Raw genomic sequence first — 19,142 nt, 5'->3', positions numbered from 1 at the left:
TCACTGCCGAGGGCCCGGGTTCAGTCCCCGGTCAGGGAGCTAAGATCCCGCAAGCAGTGCACCAAAAAAAACAAAAAACATTCGGAAGCCATGGGTCTACAGGAGTCTATGACATTTTCTAACCTAGATATTAGAGTATGGAAACAACCAGCAGGACCCACCTGATCCGGGAGTACAAAGGGTTAAGATGAGAAGAGGGAAAAAGCAGAAAACAAAATAAGTTTATTCGTCCTCCTTCAGAGAACATTTTCCCTGAAATAGAGTCTCCCTGACACCAGGCACAGCTTCCACGACTGAACCGAGAGGACCTTCTTTCCCTTTACTTCTCCAACTAACCCAAAGCTTTTAAGACAGATGCCTGAAACCAAATCGGAGTGAAAAGCAGTGGCAGGTCTTCCACAATCCCAATTTTAGAATGTTCAAGCTGCCACAGGAGAGGCTGTTGGCAGTGGCCTCCAGTTGAGGTGAAGCACCCACTGCTGCAGTCAGCGGGAGGTCGCTAGTCCTTGCAGAAGGAAGGGCTTTGCTGCCTCCAGGATGTCCAGTTTAGGGTCCAGTGAGCGGCCAAGCCCCTCCAACACCATGATGGCAAACACAATTGAGGCAAAGTTGCTCTCAAGCTTTACCTGAAACAGGAAAACAGTGGTTCTTTCCGAAGCCCATTGATATACAGAGAGTGTCCTGGGTAACATGTCACCATCCACTTCCGGCCTCGTCTACCTGCCCATGTGATTTTTATCATCTACCTAACATTCTTTTCCCTACCCAGTCATTTTTCCCACCATCTCATCTACTCACCCAACCCCCACCTACTAGAAATATTAAGGAAAATATAGGGGATGCAGTGTGTACAGCTCTTCTCTGGGGGAAGTGTATAAGTGTGTGAATGACTTAAAAATACTAAAGTGAATAGTTTACAGCTACACCGGGAACCAGAAATCTAAATAAGGGTCATCCTTCAAAATCCACAGTAGTCTTTTTGAGACCAAGCACAACCGGCTTTGCTCAAATACAGCAGAGTTTCTTCCCCTTTGGAGCCAGGTTAATAGTAATAACAATTTATGAGGATTACCCAATTAATTCTCAAAAGTACTCTCATTATCTCCGTTCAGTAGATAAGGAAGCTAAGGCTCAGGGTGGCTCAGGTGGTGACTTGCTCAAGGCCTCTGGGTGAGGAAGAGTAGAGCCAGCATTTAAACCTAGAACAAGAATCTCTTTTCAGGTGGACAGAAGGTCAGGCAATGGAAGGTTGACTCATGGGGAAATAATCTTTGTTAAAAGTAAAGCGGGGGGCTTCCCTGGTGGCACAGTGGTTGAGAGTCCGCCTGCCGATGCAGGGGACACGGGTTCATGCCCCGGTCCGGGAGGATCCCACATGCCGCGGAGCGGCTGGGCCCGTGGGCCATGGCTGCTGGGCCTGCGCGTTCGGAGCCTGTGCTCCGCAACGGGAGAGGCCGCAGCGGTGAGAGGCCCGCGTACTGCAAAACAAAACAAAAACAAAAACAAACAAACAAAAAAAAAGTAAAGGGGGGGGCTTCCCTGGTGGTGCAGTGGTTGAGAGTCCAGCTGCCGATGCAGGGGACACAGGTTCGTGCCCCGGTCCGGGAAGATCCCACGTGCTGCAGAGCGGCTGGGCCCGTGAGCCATGGCCGCTGAGCCTGCGCGTCCGGAGCCTGTGCTCCGCAACGGGAGAGGCCACAACAGTGAGAGGCCCGCGTACCGCCAAAAAAAAAAAAAAAGTAAAGGGGGCTGGGGACTTACCTGGTGGCGCAGTGGTTAAGAATCTGCCTGCCAGTGCAGGGGACACGGGTTTGAGCCCTGGTCTGGGAAGATCCCACATGCCGTGGAGCAACTAAGCCCGTGCATCACAACTACTGAGCCTGCGCTCTTGAGCCCACGAGCCAGCCACAACTACTGAAGATCGTGTGCCAAGAGCCCGTGCTCCACAACAAGAAGAGCCACTGCAGTGTGAAGCCCGTGCACCACCTCAGCTAAAAAGAAAGCCGCAGCTAAAAAGAAAGCCTGTGCACAGCAACGAAGACCCAACGCAGCCAAAAATAAATAAATAAATTTATTTAAAAAAAAAAAGTAAAGGGGACTTCCCTGGTGGTGCAGTAGTTAAGAATGTGCCTGCCAATGCAGGGGACACAGGTTCGAGCCCTGGTCCAGGAAGACCCCACATGCCACGGAGAAACTAAATCTGTGTGCCACAACTACTGAGCCTCCACTCTAAAGCCCGTGAGCTGCAACTACTGAGCCCATGTAACACAACTACTGAAGCCCGAGCGCTTAGAGCCCGTGCTCCGCAACAAGAGAAGCCTGCGTGCCGCAATGAAGAGTAGCCCCCTCGCCGCAAGTAGAGAAAGCCCGCGCCAGCAACAAAGACCCAATGCAGCCATATATAAATAAATATTTAAATATTTTAAAATGAATAAATAAATAAGGGGTATTTGTCCCAGTTAAGGCCCAAAAACTTGTCTGGGGAGTCAGATGGCTGATCAGGAGAAAGCAGCATATTACAAATGCACACTCATCGTGGGAATGTAAAATTGTGCAGGCTATGGAAGACAGTATGGAGCTTCCCCAAAAACTAAAAAAAATACCATCTGTAAATCAACTGTACTTCAATTTAAAAGAAACTATATGATGTAGCAATCCCACTTCTGCATAAATATCCAAAAAGAATTGAAAGCAGGATCTCAAAGAGACATTCGCACACCCGTGTTCACTGCAGCATTGTTCTTAGTAGCCAAGAGGTAGAAGCGGCCCAAATGTCCATCAAAGGATGAACGAATAAAGAAAATACAGTATATACATACAATGGACTATTATTTAGTCTTTAAAAAATAGGCAATCCTATCACCTGCTACAAAGTGCATGAACCTCAAGAACATTACATCAAGTGAAATAAGCTGGTCACAAAAGTACAAATATCTTATGATTCTCCTTATATGAGAAATCTAGAGTCATCCAAATCATGGACACAGAAAGTGGAACAGTGGTTGCCAGGGGCTGGGGGGAGAGAGACATGGGGAGTTTTTGTTCAGTAGATACAGAGTTTTAGTTTTGCAAGATGAGAAAATTCTAGAGCTCTAGAGATCTGTTACACAACTTTGTGAATGTGGTTGACACTGCTGAGATGTGCACTTGGAGATGGGTAGGGGTAAATTTTATATTATTTTTTTAACCACAATTTAAAATGTTTTGAATTGTTTTAAATTAAGTGCCTGGTGAAGCACTTGAATAGAGTGGCTGTACTCGATCGGCCCTCTCTCTGCTGTCCTGTCCTGAGAATCACAATGACAACAGCAAACATCTAAAGCTCTGGTAACCGCTGTGTCCCACGCAGTGTGTGAGGAAGGCTGTGTGCCAGTGGGAGCACCGGAGGCTGGAGAACAAAGCAGCTGGGAGTGGGGCTTCGCAGTCGGGCTGCGGGCACAGGGTCGGGCACTACCATGGGGGCCACCTGGCCGGGGGTGAGTTGCTCGGTGCCGGCCTCAAGGAATGTTGCGGGGATTAAATCAGATACTAATAAATGCTACACAGCTAAATTAGGTGCGTAGAGGGGAGTCACGGCACACTGCTACCATTGTCCAGGCCTCATCCGGCCCTCCCAGCGGCCCCGGGGAGACTTGGAGAGACTTGAGCAGGTCAGAGCTGGTTGGTGCAGAGCTGGCTGTGAGCCTCACCCTCCGGCTCCCCGTCCCGTGCAACTGAACTCCCAGGAGTGTGTATTCATTCCAGGTTCTCTCCAAGCCAGCCCCCTAGCAATGATTAAAGCTTTCTCCAGTCCTAAGGTGATATTTAAGTCATTTTTTTTTCCTTTTTTTTTTTTTTTTTTTTTTTGCGGTACGCGGGCCTCTCACTGTTGTGGCCTCTCCCGTTGTGGAGCACAGGCTCCGGACCCACAGGCTCAGCAGCCATGGCTCACGGGCCCAGCCGCTCCACGGCATGTGGGATCCTCCCGGACTGGGGCATGAACCCATGTCCCCCGCATCGGCAGGCGGACTCTCAACCACTGCGCCACCAGGGAAGCCCTAAATCACTTTTAAAATGGAACCTGTCAAAAGTTTTGGAAAACATAAAGTTTTTCACCAAAAACCCCACCAATGTGGGATCACAACGTGACCAAGGAAAGATCTTGCCAGACGTCAAGAAACAGAAACAGCACTCTTCACCACAGGGATCGGTGCATGCAACGTTTTCAAAAACGAGATCTCACATAAGAAAAGGACCTGTCACCACCCTGAGGCCACCCGCCTTCCCCAGATCCCTCCCCTCCTGCCTGACCAGAGGGCGAGCTCTCCACCCAGACCTCACCTTGTGAGTCATCAGCAACTTAAAGACATTCGAGAGAAGGATGGAAACTTGAAGCTGGAAAACAGAATAAAGAGTCTGCAGAGGCTGCAGAGCCCCCGGGAACCCCTTCTCCCTTGCCTGCCCCGTCCCACGTCCACACGCACGCACGCACACACACACAGCAGTGAGCAGAAGCAGACTGCCTGACAAATCCCAGAAAGGACTGCATGCACACAAGCCCAACTTCCACCTCACAGCTGAGTCCAAAGACCCCTCGGAAGGACCAGCCTGGAGGCCTCTACCCCCACACTCCCGGCACACACAGACATCACTTCGGAATCAATAAGACAGGCAGCGCTGGGGGGCCCGCTGCCGCTCCCCACTGCCAGTGGGCCACCTCTTGTTCTGACTCGCTCCAGCTAGCATGGACTTGGGAATGAACTTGGGAAGAAAACTCAGGTTTGTCAGCACTGTGTGCAGAATACCAAGTGGGCTCTGCCGCAGGTCTAAATAGAGGGCGTGAACATTCGGTGCGTCCTCTGTCTGCTCAGGGGCCTCAGTCCTCCCTCGCCCCACCGCCATGCTCCGCTGAGCTCCACGGAGATAAGGCAGCAGAACAGCTGACCCCCGGTCTGGGCAGGGCAGGTATGCAGCACTACATATGTCACCATCCCAGCAGCCACCCAGGAGAGCCCGGTCAAGGAGCCGCTCTTGAAAGCCGGGATTCCAGAGGGCCTCCTCACACCTCAAAGATGTGGGCAGAGGAAAAGCTTTGTTCTTTATCTGCCGGAAAACCCAAGCCCCTCGAGACTTCCCCCCATGAAGAGGCCTCCCATAGACCTGTGGTTTGCTGTGTCCAAGGGCAAGGTCAGTAAACACCCCGAGGCCCCTGCACCTGGAGTGGCCTGCTCACCTTTTCCAGCGTGATGGTGTTCTTCCTGGCCTGGGTCACCAGCCTGGCCATCTCAGCCTTAAATCCCTCCACATCCTTGCACTCACTGGCCCGGGCATGATGCAGGATGAGCTCAGCCACTCTTTGGCCCTTTAAGACGCAAAAGAAAAAAACTTGGTAGAGTCAAGAGGGGACAAAACTAGATGCTCTGCCCAAACTTCTTCATATCCTAGTTGTTTCCGCCCCAAATTTTCTACCACCCTGCTTTTGGCCACCCATCCTTTTTTAGCTTTACTTCCCCGCCCCGCCATACCTGGTAAATAGTCAAGGTCTTTTGCAGCTTGTCTTGGGCAGTGGGGCCCCACCTATACTCAGCACAGTCAAGGAAAGGAGCTCTACTGTCTCCTTTGCCTCCAAGGCCACCCAGGCCCAGCAGCAAAGCCAGTGCCTGCTACGCAGCACTGCTGACCAACCCGCCTGGCCCAGAGCCACCAGGACCTGCCGCCAGGCTGGACCAGCCACACCATCCTTGAGGGTGGTCTTCCCGCCCGAACAGAATTCCCTGCTCACGGCTGACCCAGCCTCTGTGCTCCAGCCGTCTCACCCCTCCTCCACCCAGGAAGCCCCTGATCAAAGCCTCCATGGTCTCCCCAGCACCCTCGCAGCCCCGGCGGTCACAGCCCAGGAGCCAGGCTCCTCCTCCTCGGCTGTGACCTTCTTCTTTTGCCCAAACCTGTGCAGAGGAGCACCTCCCACCCCCTCACCAGCCACTGCACCTCAGTGTTGAACCTTGGCCCAGGAGATGCTTTCAACCTGGCTCAGGCTCAAGCCTCTGGTCTGCCCCCTCAGAAGCCTCCTAAGCAGGGGTTCCTCTGAATTTCACCTTTTCTTCCAGCTTTCTCTTTCCCAGGGTCTTTCTTGCTGGAGAATTCACTGTCACCCTTGATGTGGCACTTTAGGTTGACTCAGTAGAGGCTTCGCTGAGTCCTTTTTGCTAAATAATAATTCTCAACCACTAGAGCCCCTCAGGCACGGGGTGAGGGCTTAAAACCACTTATGTCCCCCCACACCCGCCCCAATCATGTGTTTTCCCACACCTGGAGAATAAGTTCCCTGAGCTGCTGCTTCTCCCCAGCCCCACCGTCTCACAGCAAATGGCACAGACCAGGGCGGCTGTTATTCAGTCAAGAAGCTAGCGTTCCCAGGGCCCAGCTGTACACTTACTGAGGAAGGAAGAGAGACCACCAGAACAACAGCATTTGGGAAGGAGGCGTGTCTTCCCATCATTCCAAACCATGAGCCGCTCGAGCAGGCCCGTTCTGACTACAGAGCCTTCGGCAGCTTCATTTTCCTGCTCCCCTTCCTTCTCCCCGCTTCCTCTCTCTGCTCCACCCATTTCCATCAGGAGCGCCCTTGGCAAACACAGGCATTTACAAGAATGACAAACGCTGAGGAGCCCCAAGGTTCCCAAGGGCCTAAAAAATTCATCCCCAAATCCCGAGAGCCCAGTGGGTCTCACCTGCCCCATCACCACGGCCATGAAGACTTCCCGGAAGTTCCTCAGGTCGGTAGCCTGCAGCTCGGCCACAATGCCGGCGTCCAGAAGCACCAGGCACAGCGGGCACCGGGCAGGTGTCACAGCCACCGCCAGCGCGTCACAGACATCTACCTGCTGAGGCTGCGCCTCTTGGCTCTTGGGAAGACCATCGGCGCCCTGGACCAGGATGTTCCCAGGGTGAAGGTCCGCATGGACAAAGTTGTCCACAAATATCTGGGAAGAGATCAGAGCTACTCTAGGCTAAGTCAACCTCACCATCCCATCACCACGAGGCCACGTGTGGAAAAGCTTCCAGGGTGACGCGAGTTCTCGATGATGAATTACAAGGCAGAGAGGTGTGCGTTTTATAAAGCCTCAGAGCTTGATATCATCGATTGAAAATTTGTACAGGGACAAGCCAGGTTGATGTTTTCAAGAGAAAATTTATTTTCAAAGTAAAGAGCATTAAAAATGATCATAGGGGAACATGATCAAAGACCAAACCGCATTTCAAGAGACTTATTTTTACTCTATGAGTTGAGCAATTAATATTCAAATTAAAAATTATCTAGTCATTGTTGACAGATTTTCCCCAAACCTCTCAGTTCTTACAATTCATGTAACTTTCTTCCTTTAAAAATATTTCATAAATCAGACTTTGCCTCCATTACCTCCATCCGTCCACATAATGAAGTCTAACGGTGATCCTGACAGCTGTACTGGCACATGGAATCGGGGAGGCTGGGAGAAATGGCTTTGAACCTGCTAAGCAGGAAAGAAAGCCCCAGGGACTGTGATGGAGGGAAAGTCAGGCGTGACTTTGTGGAACAGGAATCTGCCTGCTGTGAAAGATCATAGAAACCACCAGCAATCCTTCTATGAGGGGAAGGAGAGACCCGGGGCAGAGGTACAGAACAGCTGCTGCTGGAGGGGCTCCTGGGGGACTCCTTCCAGCCAACACAGAGCCCTTCCTCCTACTGGATTCAGGCCAAAGACCCCATCCCTCATGGTGGTCATGGCAGCAGGTCACCAAGGGACCCTTCTAGTCCAGATCCTGGCTCTGCTGGAGGTAAGGGAGGCTGCTATCCTGGTGGAAATCCCAGGAACTGAGGAAGCCGGGGCCTGCACACCTGTAGGATACAGTCACCAAAGGCTAGCTGACCCCCAACCCTGGGACAGAACCTCCTGGCACCTTGCTGTTAGCTGAGCCCCAGGGTCCTTGATCCCACAAGCTGGAAGCCCCCCGTGATCTCCCGACTCCTGAGCGCTGCTTAGCACTGCTTCTCCCCTAGCTACTCCCCCCTGCACCCTCCCCTCTGGCCCATGGTGCGCCTCGGAGCCCTGTTACTGGGGACAAAGTCCTCTCCCCACTGAGCTTCCACTGCGCTGACAGTGGAAACCCAGCTCTCCAGCGACAACCCCACTTCTCCAGGAGCCCCTTGGGTGAGGGCTACCTATTCTCGATACCCACGCACCCCAGGGCTGGGGGTGAAGTCAGAGCCACTCAACCACCAGCCCCTGTCACCCTGAGCCCTCTCCAGGTGTCTGGCTTACAGCCTCCTGTGCTGTCTGCCTGCACCACACCACCGTCCCGCTCGGCGCACCCATTCCCACCTCCGCCCCACTTCTGCCACCTGCCTGGCCCTCACGGCTCCACCTTGGTTACCTGGTTTCTCTCCTCCTACTCTCTGACCACAAGCCTGGTTCCTTCCTACCCCGATTCTGTACCCCCAGACCTGGGCACTCGTCCTCACTATGCATCCTAGACCAGCTGTCTCTGCTTGACCACTCTCTTCTGTGCCAACCACCAGGAAGAGCTCAGACCCTCGACAATCCCAGTATCTTTTTTTTTTAATTTATTTATTTTTACTTATTTATTATTTTTGGCTGTGTTCGGTCTTTGTTGCTGTGAGTGGGCTTTCTCTAGTTGCAGTGAGCGGGGGCTACTCTTCGTTGTGGTGCGCAGGCTTCTCATTGCGGTGGCTTCTCTTGTTGCAGAGCACAGGCTCTAGAGCGCGCGGGCTTAGTAGATGTGGCACGTGGGCTCAGTAGTTGTGGCTCGTGGGCTCTAGAGCACAGGCTCAGTAGTTGTGGCTCACAGGCTTAGTTGCTCTGCAGCATGTGGGATCTTCCCGGACCAGGGCTTGAACCCGTGTCCCCTGCATTGGCAGGCGGATTCTTAACCACTGTGCCACCAGGGAAGTGTGTGTATCTTCTTTCCTTGCTCCTACACATGAGCTGCTAACAATGCTGGGTTCCTGCTGTTACTACTAGTGATGAAATAACTGATATTGCTTTGGGCTCACTGTAGCCTTTTTTGAGTGTCAACTCATTAGTAATTATTGTCAGGCCATCCTCTCCAAGGAGACAGCTAGACTTCCTTCACATCCCGGAGGAGATGGCGCCACTTCCTGAACAAATCCTGGGGCTGGGACGGCCCATCCTAAATGACCCTTGGGTACCCGTACTTAACCCACTTAGCATCGCCTGTCTTCCCACTAAATGGGAATGTTCCCTGAACATTGTTGTCATGTCTCTTTTGCTCACAACTGTAAATCAAGCACTTAATTCAGTGCCTGGCACATAGCAGGTGCTCAACAAATACTTGCTGAATGAATGAATGAAATAGCATGTAACACCCGACGTTGTCTTTGGCTGTTTGTCTAAACTGTAGGCAAATTGGGTGGGGCCTGGGTCTCCCTCCCCACTCTTGCACAGAGACACAGCGCATAACACGGAGAAAGTGCTCAACAGAAAGTTGTAGAAGAAGGCGCGTTTGGGTCAGCTGGGCTATCTCTAGAGCTGACCCTCTCCAGCCAGCGGCCGTTTGTTCGGCCGAACAGGGTCCCCCGCCTCCCGCCTCCCACACACAATTCCACCGCGTGCCAGCTGAGCGCCCGCCCTGCCGTGAACTCACCATCTTCAGGAGCATGTTGATCCCCAGCCGCGCAATCTTCCTCTTCACGTCCCCGGGAATCCCTGCTTGCTGGTAACTAGACACAGGCACACTCTCCTGGGGGAAGATCGGGGAGAGAACAGCTTTAGCCTGCACAGCCCGCGACTGCCCCGCTCCTCGTCTCCATGGGGACACACCTGCACGGCCTTCCCACTGATGGGGAAGTGACCCAGAGAGGTTTTCCTTTCTTAGAGCCCCTATGAATCTGTCACCCACAAGATAATTTTAACCTATTTACCCTTCCCTTCTACAACATGTATCAACAAGTCCCATAGGTTTACTAGGGAGGAAATCCAGCGACTGCCACCCACAGGTAAGAGAGGCTTTGCTGTCAGGGTGAGCTTGTTTCTGGTCAAGAATCAGCCAATGGGGACAAGAATGAGCTCTGTGACCTCACAGGAGGGAAAGGAAAAGGAAGAGAGAAGAAAGGGGAGCCAGTCAGTATGCGTTTCGTATAGGTTAGTTATTTAATTGTCAAAGCAGCCTATTGAGATAGATCTTGTTATCCCTAATTAACAAATAAAAGAACTAAAGCCCAGAGAGTTTAAGTAACTTGCTCAAAGTCACACAGCTAGTAACAGTGGGTCATTCAGGTCACTCCTCTGGATCTCATTACCATCTTTACAAAGGAGACTGGACCAGGAGACAGCTAAGGCCATGACAGGAATACTTGTTGAGCACTTTCTCTGTGTTGAGCACTTTCGCCGTGCAGCCTCTGTGCACAGGGCATTTTGCATTCAATGTTTCATTGACTCTTGGGACAACCCTACGAGGCAGGAAGCGTTGCCTGTTGTACAGGAGGGAACTGAAGCCAGCCAGCAAATACAGTGGCAGAGCAGACTTCCAAATCCAGAAAGTCTGAGGTCAGGGCCAGGCTCTCAGCCACCTTGCTACGCTGCCTTCCACCCTCAGGCGTATCCAAACCCCTCTCAGTTTCACAGGCAGTAATCACATGCTCTCTTGGCTTTTGTCTTTTCCAACTCAGGCCTTCCTGTGAAGGGGAGACAACCTGACTATGAGTAAAAGGCGCAGCCAGGGGAAGCTCTCAGTCTTACTTCATACGTTTCCACCAAGACATCCCTGGTGACAAAGGGACGCAGAGGGGTGGGGAATTTGACAGAGTTCACATTCAGGAAGTTGCACTGGAAGTGTTCTAGATTCCGAGCTTCATAACGCAGGTCGATCTACAGGGAAATGGAGAGAAGAGGTGAGGGAAGGGGTAGCCTGGGCCCAGGGACAGCAAAATCTGAACCCCCCAAGAGCTAGCAAGTCCCGAGATTCACCTGCCTTCCCCACCTACTCTCTTGCAGAACTCCCAAGAAACCTGGGCTGCCCCAGAAGTCTCAAGCCCCATCCCTACCCCACGACGTGAGCTCCAAGCTGCAGACAGCAGACACGCTGGAGAACTTGTCTAAACTGAATTTACGTTCACCCTGCCCCCAGTCACCTACGAGTCACTACAGATTACACCTTCTCTCTTACCCTCCATACCCATGGGAGACTCAGTGCCATCAACTCTGCAGCCCTCACCACTCTCAGATCTGTTCGCCTTTTCCATCCCACTGTTCCTCCCACGGTGACTCAAAACCAGTCACCTGAACCCTAACAGAGGTGTCCTAGTTGGGCTCCCTGTCCCCCATCTTCCCTCTCTCCAATCCATGTGCTGGTGTCCCCCACCCCCACCTGCAGGACGGAGTCTGCATTCATTAGGATGACGTCCAAGGTGGGCCATGGTTTGGCCCCTGCTTCTCTCTCCAGGTCCATCTCTTGGGGCGCCTCCTCCTTCCTCTACTGTCCCAAACTCCAGCTGCACCCAATCTGCAGAGTGCTGAACATCTCAGCCTGCCAGATGCCTCCCGTCTCAGTGCCTTGTTTACTCCCCCTGACTGGAATGTTCTTCCCCCATTTGGGCCAACTGCAAACACTCCCCTTTCGCGAGTCAGCGCTAGCCTAGGGAGCCTGGACCCTCAGGGTGGAATGACCACTTCCTCTCTTGAGCCTCAGCTGAACCCGACCGAATCTGTAGAGACTCCTATTGTAACTCATGCTTTTTCTCCAAATATTTCACATCAGCCCTCCTCCTACTACTATATATTCCTTGAGGACAGGAAAACCTCACTTGTTTTCTTAGTTCACCAGCTTCTAACACAGTTCTTAATACATGTTACATGAATTTATAAATGAACATACACCCCCTACATACACCCAGACTCTAAGATTTCAAGGCTGGGAACGTGATTGGACCACTCAGAGCTACAGCTGGTAGGAAGAGTTGATTTTTGAGATAAATGGGGTGCGCTATAGAGGTCTGAGCTCCGAGTGATGGGATCCCATGGTGCCTATCAGACTTCTCAGAGGGGGACTGAAGAAATGAGAGTGATTAATGCCAAGATGGGTGTCAGAAAAGAAGTTATTTTTCTCTGTTTTAATTTTGTTTTATTATCAAACCTACACAACCCCATAGCACAAAGCAAAGCTTTCTAAACGTTAAAACGCATCCCTGGGGCTTAAAACCCTAAATCAGAGGACATAAATGAAGACTTGGTACACTGCTTCTGAAAGCCTGCCAATTTCTGTGCCAACCGCCAGGAAGCCAGCACAGATGCCTCCTTGGAGCCCTGAGAGCCTCCAGCATGTTTTCCAAGTCTGGCTACTTAAACAGGTGTCCCAAGGGCCCTGGACAAGGAGGAGGTCCTTGTCTACTCATTAACCCCGGAAACAAAGCAAACCAAAGGCACAGTGTGTGACTTCGCTAATTCTTCTGGAGTTCGGCCATTGACTGTGGCACAGATAATGCTATATGTTCCACCAGACTCATTTCATTTTCATCCCAGACACTAAGGAAGACTGCCTTCCCCAAGCTCCCTCGTAGTTACACTGGGCCCGTGTGATTAAAGCTCTGACCTGTAGACTGGGAAGAAGTGATATATATCACTTCCAGACCTGGCCACAGAATCCTTTACATGACCCTCCGTGGTCTCTCTCCCCATTCCACGCTGACCCCAGATGACAAATTTGGGAGGAAACTGGGTCCTTGAATAACTATGGAGTAGAGCTGCCACTCACTCCCTCAGTTCACCTGCATGGAGCTTTCATATAAGCAAAAAATAACATTGTTGCATTAAGTCACTGAGATTTGGATACTCTTTGTTATATCAGCTAGCATCACCTACCCTGACTGAGATACTACATTAGCCACAACGCACTGGGAAAATACTCGTCCATTCAGCATTTACTAAGCAGCTGCTCATGGCAAAAACTCTTGTGTGCTATTTACAACTGAGGGAGAGAATTCACCTGTTGCACCATGAGCTTCTCAAATTCCTCCACAATCTCAGGCAAGCTGAGCCACTTGATTCCTGGCAAAAGTGCAAGGACTCGGCTACCCATCTTCATCAGCAGCAGGTCCATCTGCACCTGAGCAAGCAGGCCAGGGTGCAACACCTGCCAAAAAGAGGCACAGTGAGACAGGAGGGATCGATCAACCCAGCCACGGCTGGGTCCTACCGTCAAAGGAGAGTCAGCAGGCTTCTCATCAGAGCAAAAGAGAAGCAGGCCCAACGCCCAGGATGCTCCTGCATTCCTCCCTTTGCGTCTTCCTGAGGAGACTCAGAGGGCAGCTCCCCTGCATGGCACTCAGCTTTGCTGGGAAGAATAGGTGGGCTTCTCCTTCCAAATACATTAAGTTTAGATCAGTGATTCCTAAACATTAGTGAGCATAAAAGTCACCGTGGGTTGCTTGGTGAAAATGTGGACTCCCAGATCTCCTGCAAGACCTACTGAGTCAGGGACTTCCCTGGTGGTCTAGTGGTTAAGACTCCACGCTCCCAAGGCAGGGGGCCCGGGTTCGATCCTGATCAGGGAACTAGATCCCACATGCATGCTGCAACTAAGACCCAGCGCAGCCAAATAAATAAATAAATAAATATTTTTTTAAAAGACGTACTGAATCAGGCTGGCTGGAAGGGGAGCTGGGAATCTGCATTTTACTGAGTGTACAGGTAGCTGAGTCAGGTGGTCCAAAGCCTGCAAAATACTGCTCTAGAGTCACAGAACTCCAGAGGTGGAATGGAAAGAGTTCAAACTCCAGTTCTGCAACCCATTTCCTGTATGAAACTGGACAAGCTGTGCAACTTCTCTCAGCCTCCTGTTCTATCATTTAAAACATGCATATAGGGGACTTCCCTGGTGGTCCAGTGGTTAAGACTATATGCTTCCAATGCAGGGGGGTGCCGGTTCGATCCCTGGTTAGGGAACCAAGATCCCACGTGCTGCGTGGAATGGCCAAAACAACAAACAAAAAAAACCCATGCAGACAATAACCCCTACCTCCACCTCAAATCCTTTTAGGAATAAAGTGGAGTATAAATAAAGATACAAGAAAAAAAATGCCTATCTCGGGCATCTAATAAAGATTAAACAATGCATCTGACGTGACGGGCATGTTTCCTGGTATACAGCAGGCATCCACTCCTTTTGTATCCCACAGAGCAGAGGGAACCTTCGAGATATTTTGGACCAGTGTTTCCTAAATGTGCCTAATGATGAGAATCATTTGCAGCATTTATAAAAAGCCAGGCCCAGGCTCTTCCCTTGGAAAGTATAACTCAGTAGGTCTGAGTGAGGCACCCTTGGGAGGGTTTTATCTGAGGAGGTAAAAGAGAGCACCAGGGTATTTGCTACTAGCATCTGCCAGTTCTCCTGGGGACGTGCTGAACAGGGGTGGAAAGGTGCGGAGAGAAGAGCTGATGGAGCCCAGGAAGGGGTGATTGGAAATAAAGAGAGAAGGAAACCACTTCTGTAAAATGAACGCCACCCTCTTGGGCTCACCACAGCACACCTAACACAGTCTGTCTCCAATCTATCCTGACCCCAGAGCAGGAGGTCAGCTGAATGGTGGGTCCTCCACCCACAGCGACAGCCAACTCCAAACCCTCTTCATTTTCCTCTTTCAGACCATTCGCATCACCACTCCTTCAAGCCAAGAAATCAAACAGCTTGCACATCACAGGCACTCAGATAACGGTCAAGCTAAAAGAAATCAATGGAAGGCAATGTGGGGTGACTTGCAAAGGGGGACTTCCTGATCTGGGCAGCTCCGTGGAGTCGGTGAGATTTTAGAGATGGGAAGGGTCTGGCTGCAAACATCAGAACACTTACTTTCACGGCCACGGGGATGAGGTGATCTGGCTGTGGTCCATGGGCGAGTCCCGAAGCCTGAGACAAGACTGCATTCGATCCAACCAGGTCAGCTTTAGGGAAGAGCAGCCCTTCTAGAAATGACTGGTCGGCAAGACTTCCTTGAGGCCTCCACGCCTTCCCCAAGTGTCCAAGGAGCTCTCCCAGCCCCCGGACTTTCCCGGCTTCCGAAGAAAGCTGCAGTCTGGAGGCTGTGGCCAGTCTCCGGATGCTGTCATTCTCCAGGAAGGCAGGATTGGCACGTGCTTTGTACACTTGGGCCACGCAGCCGGAACCCACAGGCTCCTGCTTCTCAAAGCAAAGGACCCTCCCCCAGTCCTCTCCGAAGGCCTGCCGTAGGAAGTGTTCAGTGTGGGTCCAAGGATGGGGCGTCACCTGGACATGCAGCTTGGAGAACTGCGCACAGAAAGCCTCTGAGAAGAGATCACGCCGGGTGCTGGCCCACTGGCCGAGTTTGATGTACGTTGGACCGGAGGTCTCGGTGGCTTTCAGAAGCAGGTGGAGCCAGAGCCTGGAGACACTGGGAGCCAGGTAGGTGAGGGGGTAGAGTAGAAGGAGGGGGAAGAATTTCACCAAGAGCGCCCCCGCGCGGAGCCAGATCCGCAAGTGCAGAAGGAGGCAGCCTAGCCGCTGCTCCGGGGGGACTCTCTCCAGTGGCCCGTTTTCAGCCAGGTCACTCCAACTGGTCCTTTGCCGACACAAGCTCTCAGGGACCCCCTTGCCAATGTCCTCAGAGGCTGAGATGAGTTTGGGCAAAGTGCCAAGAAGAAGCCAACAGAGTCTAGCCTTGCGACAGCACCCAGAGGGTCTCAAAAAGCCGAGGTCCTTTCTGAGCTCCAAGCCCCTTAGGTGCGACAAGCAGACCCTGACAGAGAAGCGCCAGGGGGTCACCATGCTCTCCCAGAGGTCGCGGTCCAGGCTGCCTGCCTCCACTTAAGGAGCACCCATCTTCGTTCCTTCTTTCCGCAAGGCTGGCCTGAGTCGGGGCCCCAGCTGAGTATTCCACTTGAAAGCGAGACAGCTGTGAGACTCGGGGCGCTCAGACCTCGCCTCGCGTGTGCAGCCTCTGCCGGGTCCGGCTGCGAGTCCTGCCTCCTCAGGGCCGCCCCGCCCCGCGGGCCCAAAACCCTGCCCCGCCTCCGCCGCAGGAGGGCTGGCCCATCAGTCCCCGCTCCCTCCCGGGTACCTCGCCTGGGACTGAGGCCCGAGGGTTTTCAGAACTGAGAGCCGGAGGAGCCAAGCCAGGCCCAGGTCGGGGACGTGGCCCGCGCGAGGTGGCCGCGCGGGTAGAGACAGAGCCGGGCCGCAGCAGGGTCACCGCGAACGCCGGCCGGCGCGCTCAGGGGCTGCGCGGGGTGGGGCTGGGGGGACCGTGCGGAGGGCCGCGGCGCCGAGAGCCCGGGTAGGGGTGAGGAACGGCCAGGCGGGGCGAGGCGTGGAGAGCTGGGGCGGGGGGCGGGGGCAGTGCGGGCGGCCGAGGACCCGGGCACCGAGTACGGTGTGGGGAGGAGTCGGGCGGGGTTGTAGAGAGCCGAGTCCCCGCACGCGGTGGGGTCCGGGCGCCAAGGGCGTGGAAGGGGCGCGGAGGGCCGGGGATCAGAGGGTCAGGGATCGGGGCGCCGAGGGCCGGGGATCGGAGGGTCGGCTATCGGGGTGCCTAGGGCCGGGGATCGGGTGCCGAGGGCCGGGGATCAGAGGGTCGGGGATCGGGGTGCCAAGGGCCGGGGATCCGGCCGCGGAGGGCCGGGAGTCCGGGCGCGGAGGGCCGGGAGTCCGGGCGCGGAGGACCCGGGATCCGGGCACAGAGGACCGGGGATCCGGACGCGGAGGACGCAGAGGCCGCGGGATCCGCGTCTTCCGGGACCGCCCGCCCTTAGGCTCGGGGACCGCCCCTTAAAGCCGCCGCGAGCCGGACTGCGGCCGAGGCTCACCCGGCCGTTGCGTCTCGGAGTCCCAGAAATAGAATTAACCCAAAACGCCAACGCGCCCTCCACGCCCCCTTTCCCCGCTGCGCGTCTGTCTCTCCACTGACATCCTTAGCTTTCCTTACAAAGACCGCGGAAACGCGGAAACGCTAGGTGAACTGAAGGCCGGTTCCGGAGCACGGGTCTGTTTTTAAACTGAGCCGTAAGTGGGGGGTGGGGGTGAGGGCGGGGGTTGGGAGCGTTGTCCTTGGACGGCTGGAGTCCCTGGCTGCCCCGATTTGGGGAACGTGTTTGGACCTTGGGGAGTGGCTCCGGAAAGAACATTCATTCATTCAACCAATACTTATTAAGCTCCAGCATTTCTTAAACTCAGTCCAGTATTAAGCCCCCAGGTGGAAGGTATTTGGTGTGAGGTTTTGGGGGAGTTTGTTTTTTTAACCTTGAAGAACCAAAGGAAGGTCAGCTACCTCTAGAAAGCAAAGGAGAGCAAAACAGAGCTTGGAAATCAGCCAACACAGCCTGGGAGGGCCCAGTGGTCTTATGCTCTGCTCTTTGGGGCTTAGGAGGCTGCCCTGTGCTGGGGGGTACCACAGTCACCTCTACATACATGACCCTTTATCTCCACAAGGGTGACAGGCTTCAACAGAAGTCTACCAGGGCCTCACAAGTGGAAGGGCCCTGGGGAGGGAAACAAGGTCGTGGCCCATGCCTGCTTCTGGAAGTGTGACTGCCACTCACAGCCTAAGGAGTGCTCGAAATGTGGGAACTCCTGCACTGCTAACTAATAATCCATATCCCATTTCCGCAAGATGCGGCAGACCCTTTTAAAGTTCCCTAGACAGAAGTCATACCTACCACCACTGGTTTCAAATATGGCCAGCTATTAATTATGCTCTCCCAGCTTCCTCTGATTTATTTATCCACTCTGTCCCAAAGGCGTAAAATATTCTTGTATGACTCTGATTCACCAAAGGGCTTATTGAGGACTTAATCTGAAACCAGAGTCTCTCAGTTCTAGCCCCCTAATTAAGAGGTAACCAGGGCTTCCCTGGTGGCGCAGTGGTTGAGAGTCCGCCTGCCGATGCAGGGGACACGGGTTCGTGCCCCGGTCCGGGAAGATCCCATATGCCGTGGAGCGGCTGCGCCCGTGAGCCATGGCCGCTGAGCCTGCGCGTCTGGAGCCTGTGCTCCGCAACAGGAGAGGCCACAACAGTGAGAGGCCCGCGTACCACAAAAAAAAAAAAAAAAAAAAAAGAGGTAACCACATGAGTGGACACCTCTATGTGCTGCGGGAGGATGGCCGAACAGGTGACCAAGTCGGTGCTATTCGTGTGTCTGGGTTACCAAAGAAGACTTTGCCACATTTGATGATATGCTATGTATGGATGACAGCAACCTGAGAGATGTGAATAGAAAAAGTAATCAAGTTAAAAACTGCAGAGCGAAAATTGAACTACTTGGGGGCTATGATCCACAAAAGCAACTCATTATTGAATATCCCTATTATGGCAACGATGCTGACTTTGAGACCATCTACCAGCAGTGTGTGTGGTGCTGCAGAGCCTTCCTGGAGAAGGGTCGCTGACCCGGGTCCAGTCATTTCACGGCCCAGGCTCATCCCCACAGGCCCACGTTCTCCGTTGAGTGTCACAGTGTCACCATTCCCTAGCCAAGGCCACAGCCCTTTCTTCAGTTAACTCACTGTTTCTTTTTTCTTTTTGGCTGCGTTGGGTCTTTATTGCTGCACGCGGGCTTTCTCTAGTTGTGGCGAGTGGGGGCTATTCTTCGTCGTGGTGCGCAGGCGTCTCATTGCAGTGGCTTCTCTTGTTGCGGAGCACGGGCTCTAGGTGCGTGGGCTTCAGTAGTTGTGGCACACAGGCTCAGTAGTTGTGGCTCGCGGGCTCTACAGCGCAGGCTTAGTAGTTGTGGCACACGGGCTTAGTTGCTTCACGGCATGTGGGATCTTCCCGGACCAGGGATCGAACCCGTGTCCCCTGCATTGGCGGGCGGATTCCTAACCACTGTGTCACGAGGGAAAGCCCTGACTCACTGTTTCTTACCTTAAAAAAAAATTGTGGATGGAAATCAGTTGTGTTTGGCCAAAGAATAAATAAAAATTTTTGATTCAAACAAACAAAAAAAAGAGGTAACCACATGACCTCAGGTGGTCTCTCTGGGCCTCTGTTTCTCCTTAAGCGAATTGCGGAGGGGAGTCTGACCAAAGCTATACAAATTCTCTAGACTTACATCTATGATTCTGGCAATTAGTATCTTTAACAGTAGTTAAGGGACTTCCCTGGTGGTCCAGCGGTAAAGAATCTGCTTTACAATGCA

At 53.0% G+C, this 19,142-nt stretch overlaps 1 protein-coding gene across 2 annotated transcripts; it reads right to left on the bottom strand.

Moving 5' to 3' along the window:
* Positions 1–207: 207 nt before the first annotated feature.
* Positions 208–16,978, bottom strand: ADCK2 (aarF domain containing kinase 2). Of its 2 annotated transcripts, none has more exons than XM_029234386.1 (9): positions 16,815–16,978; positions 14,845–15,888; positions 12,982–13,128; positions 10,740–10,868; positions 9,646–9,741; positions 6,711–6,962; positions 5,213–5,341; positions 4,321–4,374; positions 208–626 (listed from the first exon to the last, which is right to left on the bottom strand). In XM_029234386.1, exons 2-9 carry the CDS (start codon positions 15,775–15,777, stop codon positions 486–488), a joined length of 1,881 nt encoding a protein of 626 aa, XP_029090219.1. In that variant the 5' UTR covers positions 15,778–15,888; positions 16,815–16,978; the 3' UTR covers positions 208–485. The 2 variants fall into 2 exon arrangements, 1 of the variants encoding a protein (XP_029090219.1); XR_003795347.1 differs by lacking the exon at positions 16,815–16,978 and adding an exon at positions 1,073–1,199 and having other exon boundaries at positions 496–626; positions 14,845–16,279.
* Positions 16,979–19,142: the final 2,164 nt, after the last annotated feature.

Source organism: Monodon monoceros, unplaced genomic scaffold, assembly GCF_005190385.1.
Source record: "Monodon monoceros isolate NGI ecotype Baffin Bay Population unplaced genomic scaffold, NGI_Narwhal_1 Super_Scaffold_2, whole genome shotgun sequence".
Lineage (NCBI taxonomy): Eukaryota > Metazoa > Chordata > Mammalia > Artiodactyla > Monodontidae > Monodon > Monodon monoceros.
The sequence above is the reverse complement of the archived record's forward strand: the minus strand, read 5'-3'. Positions and strand labels throughout refer to the sequence as shown.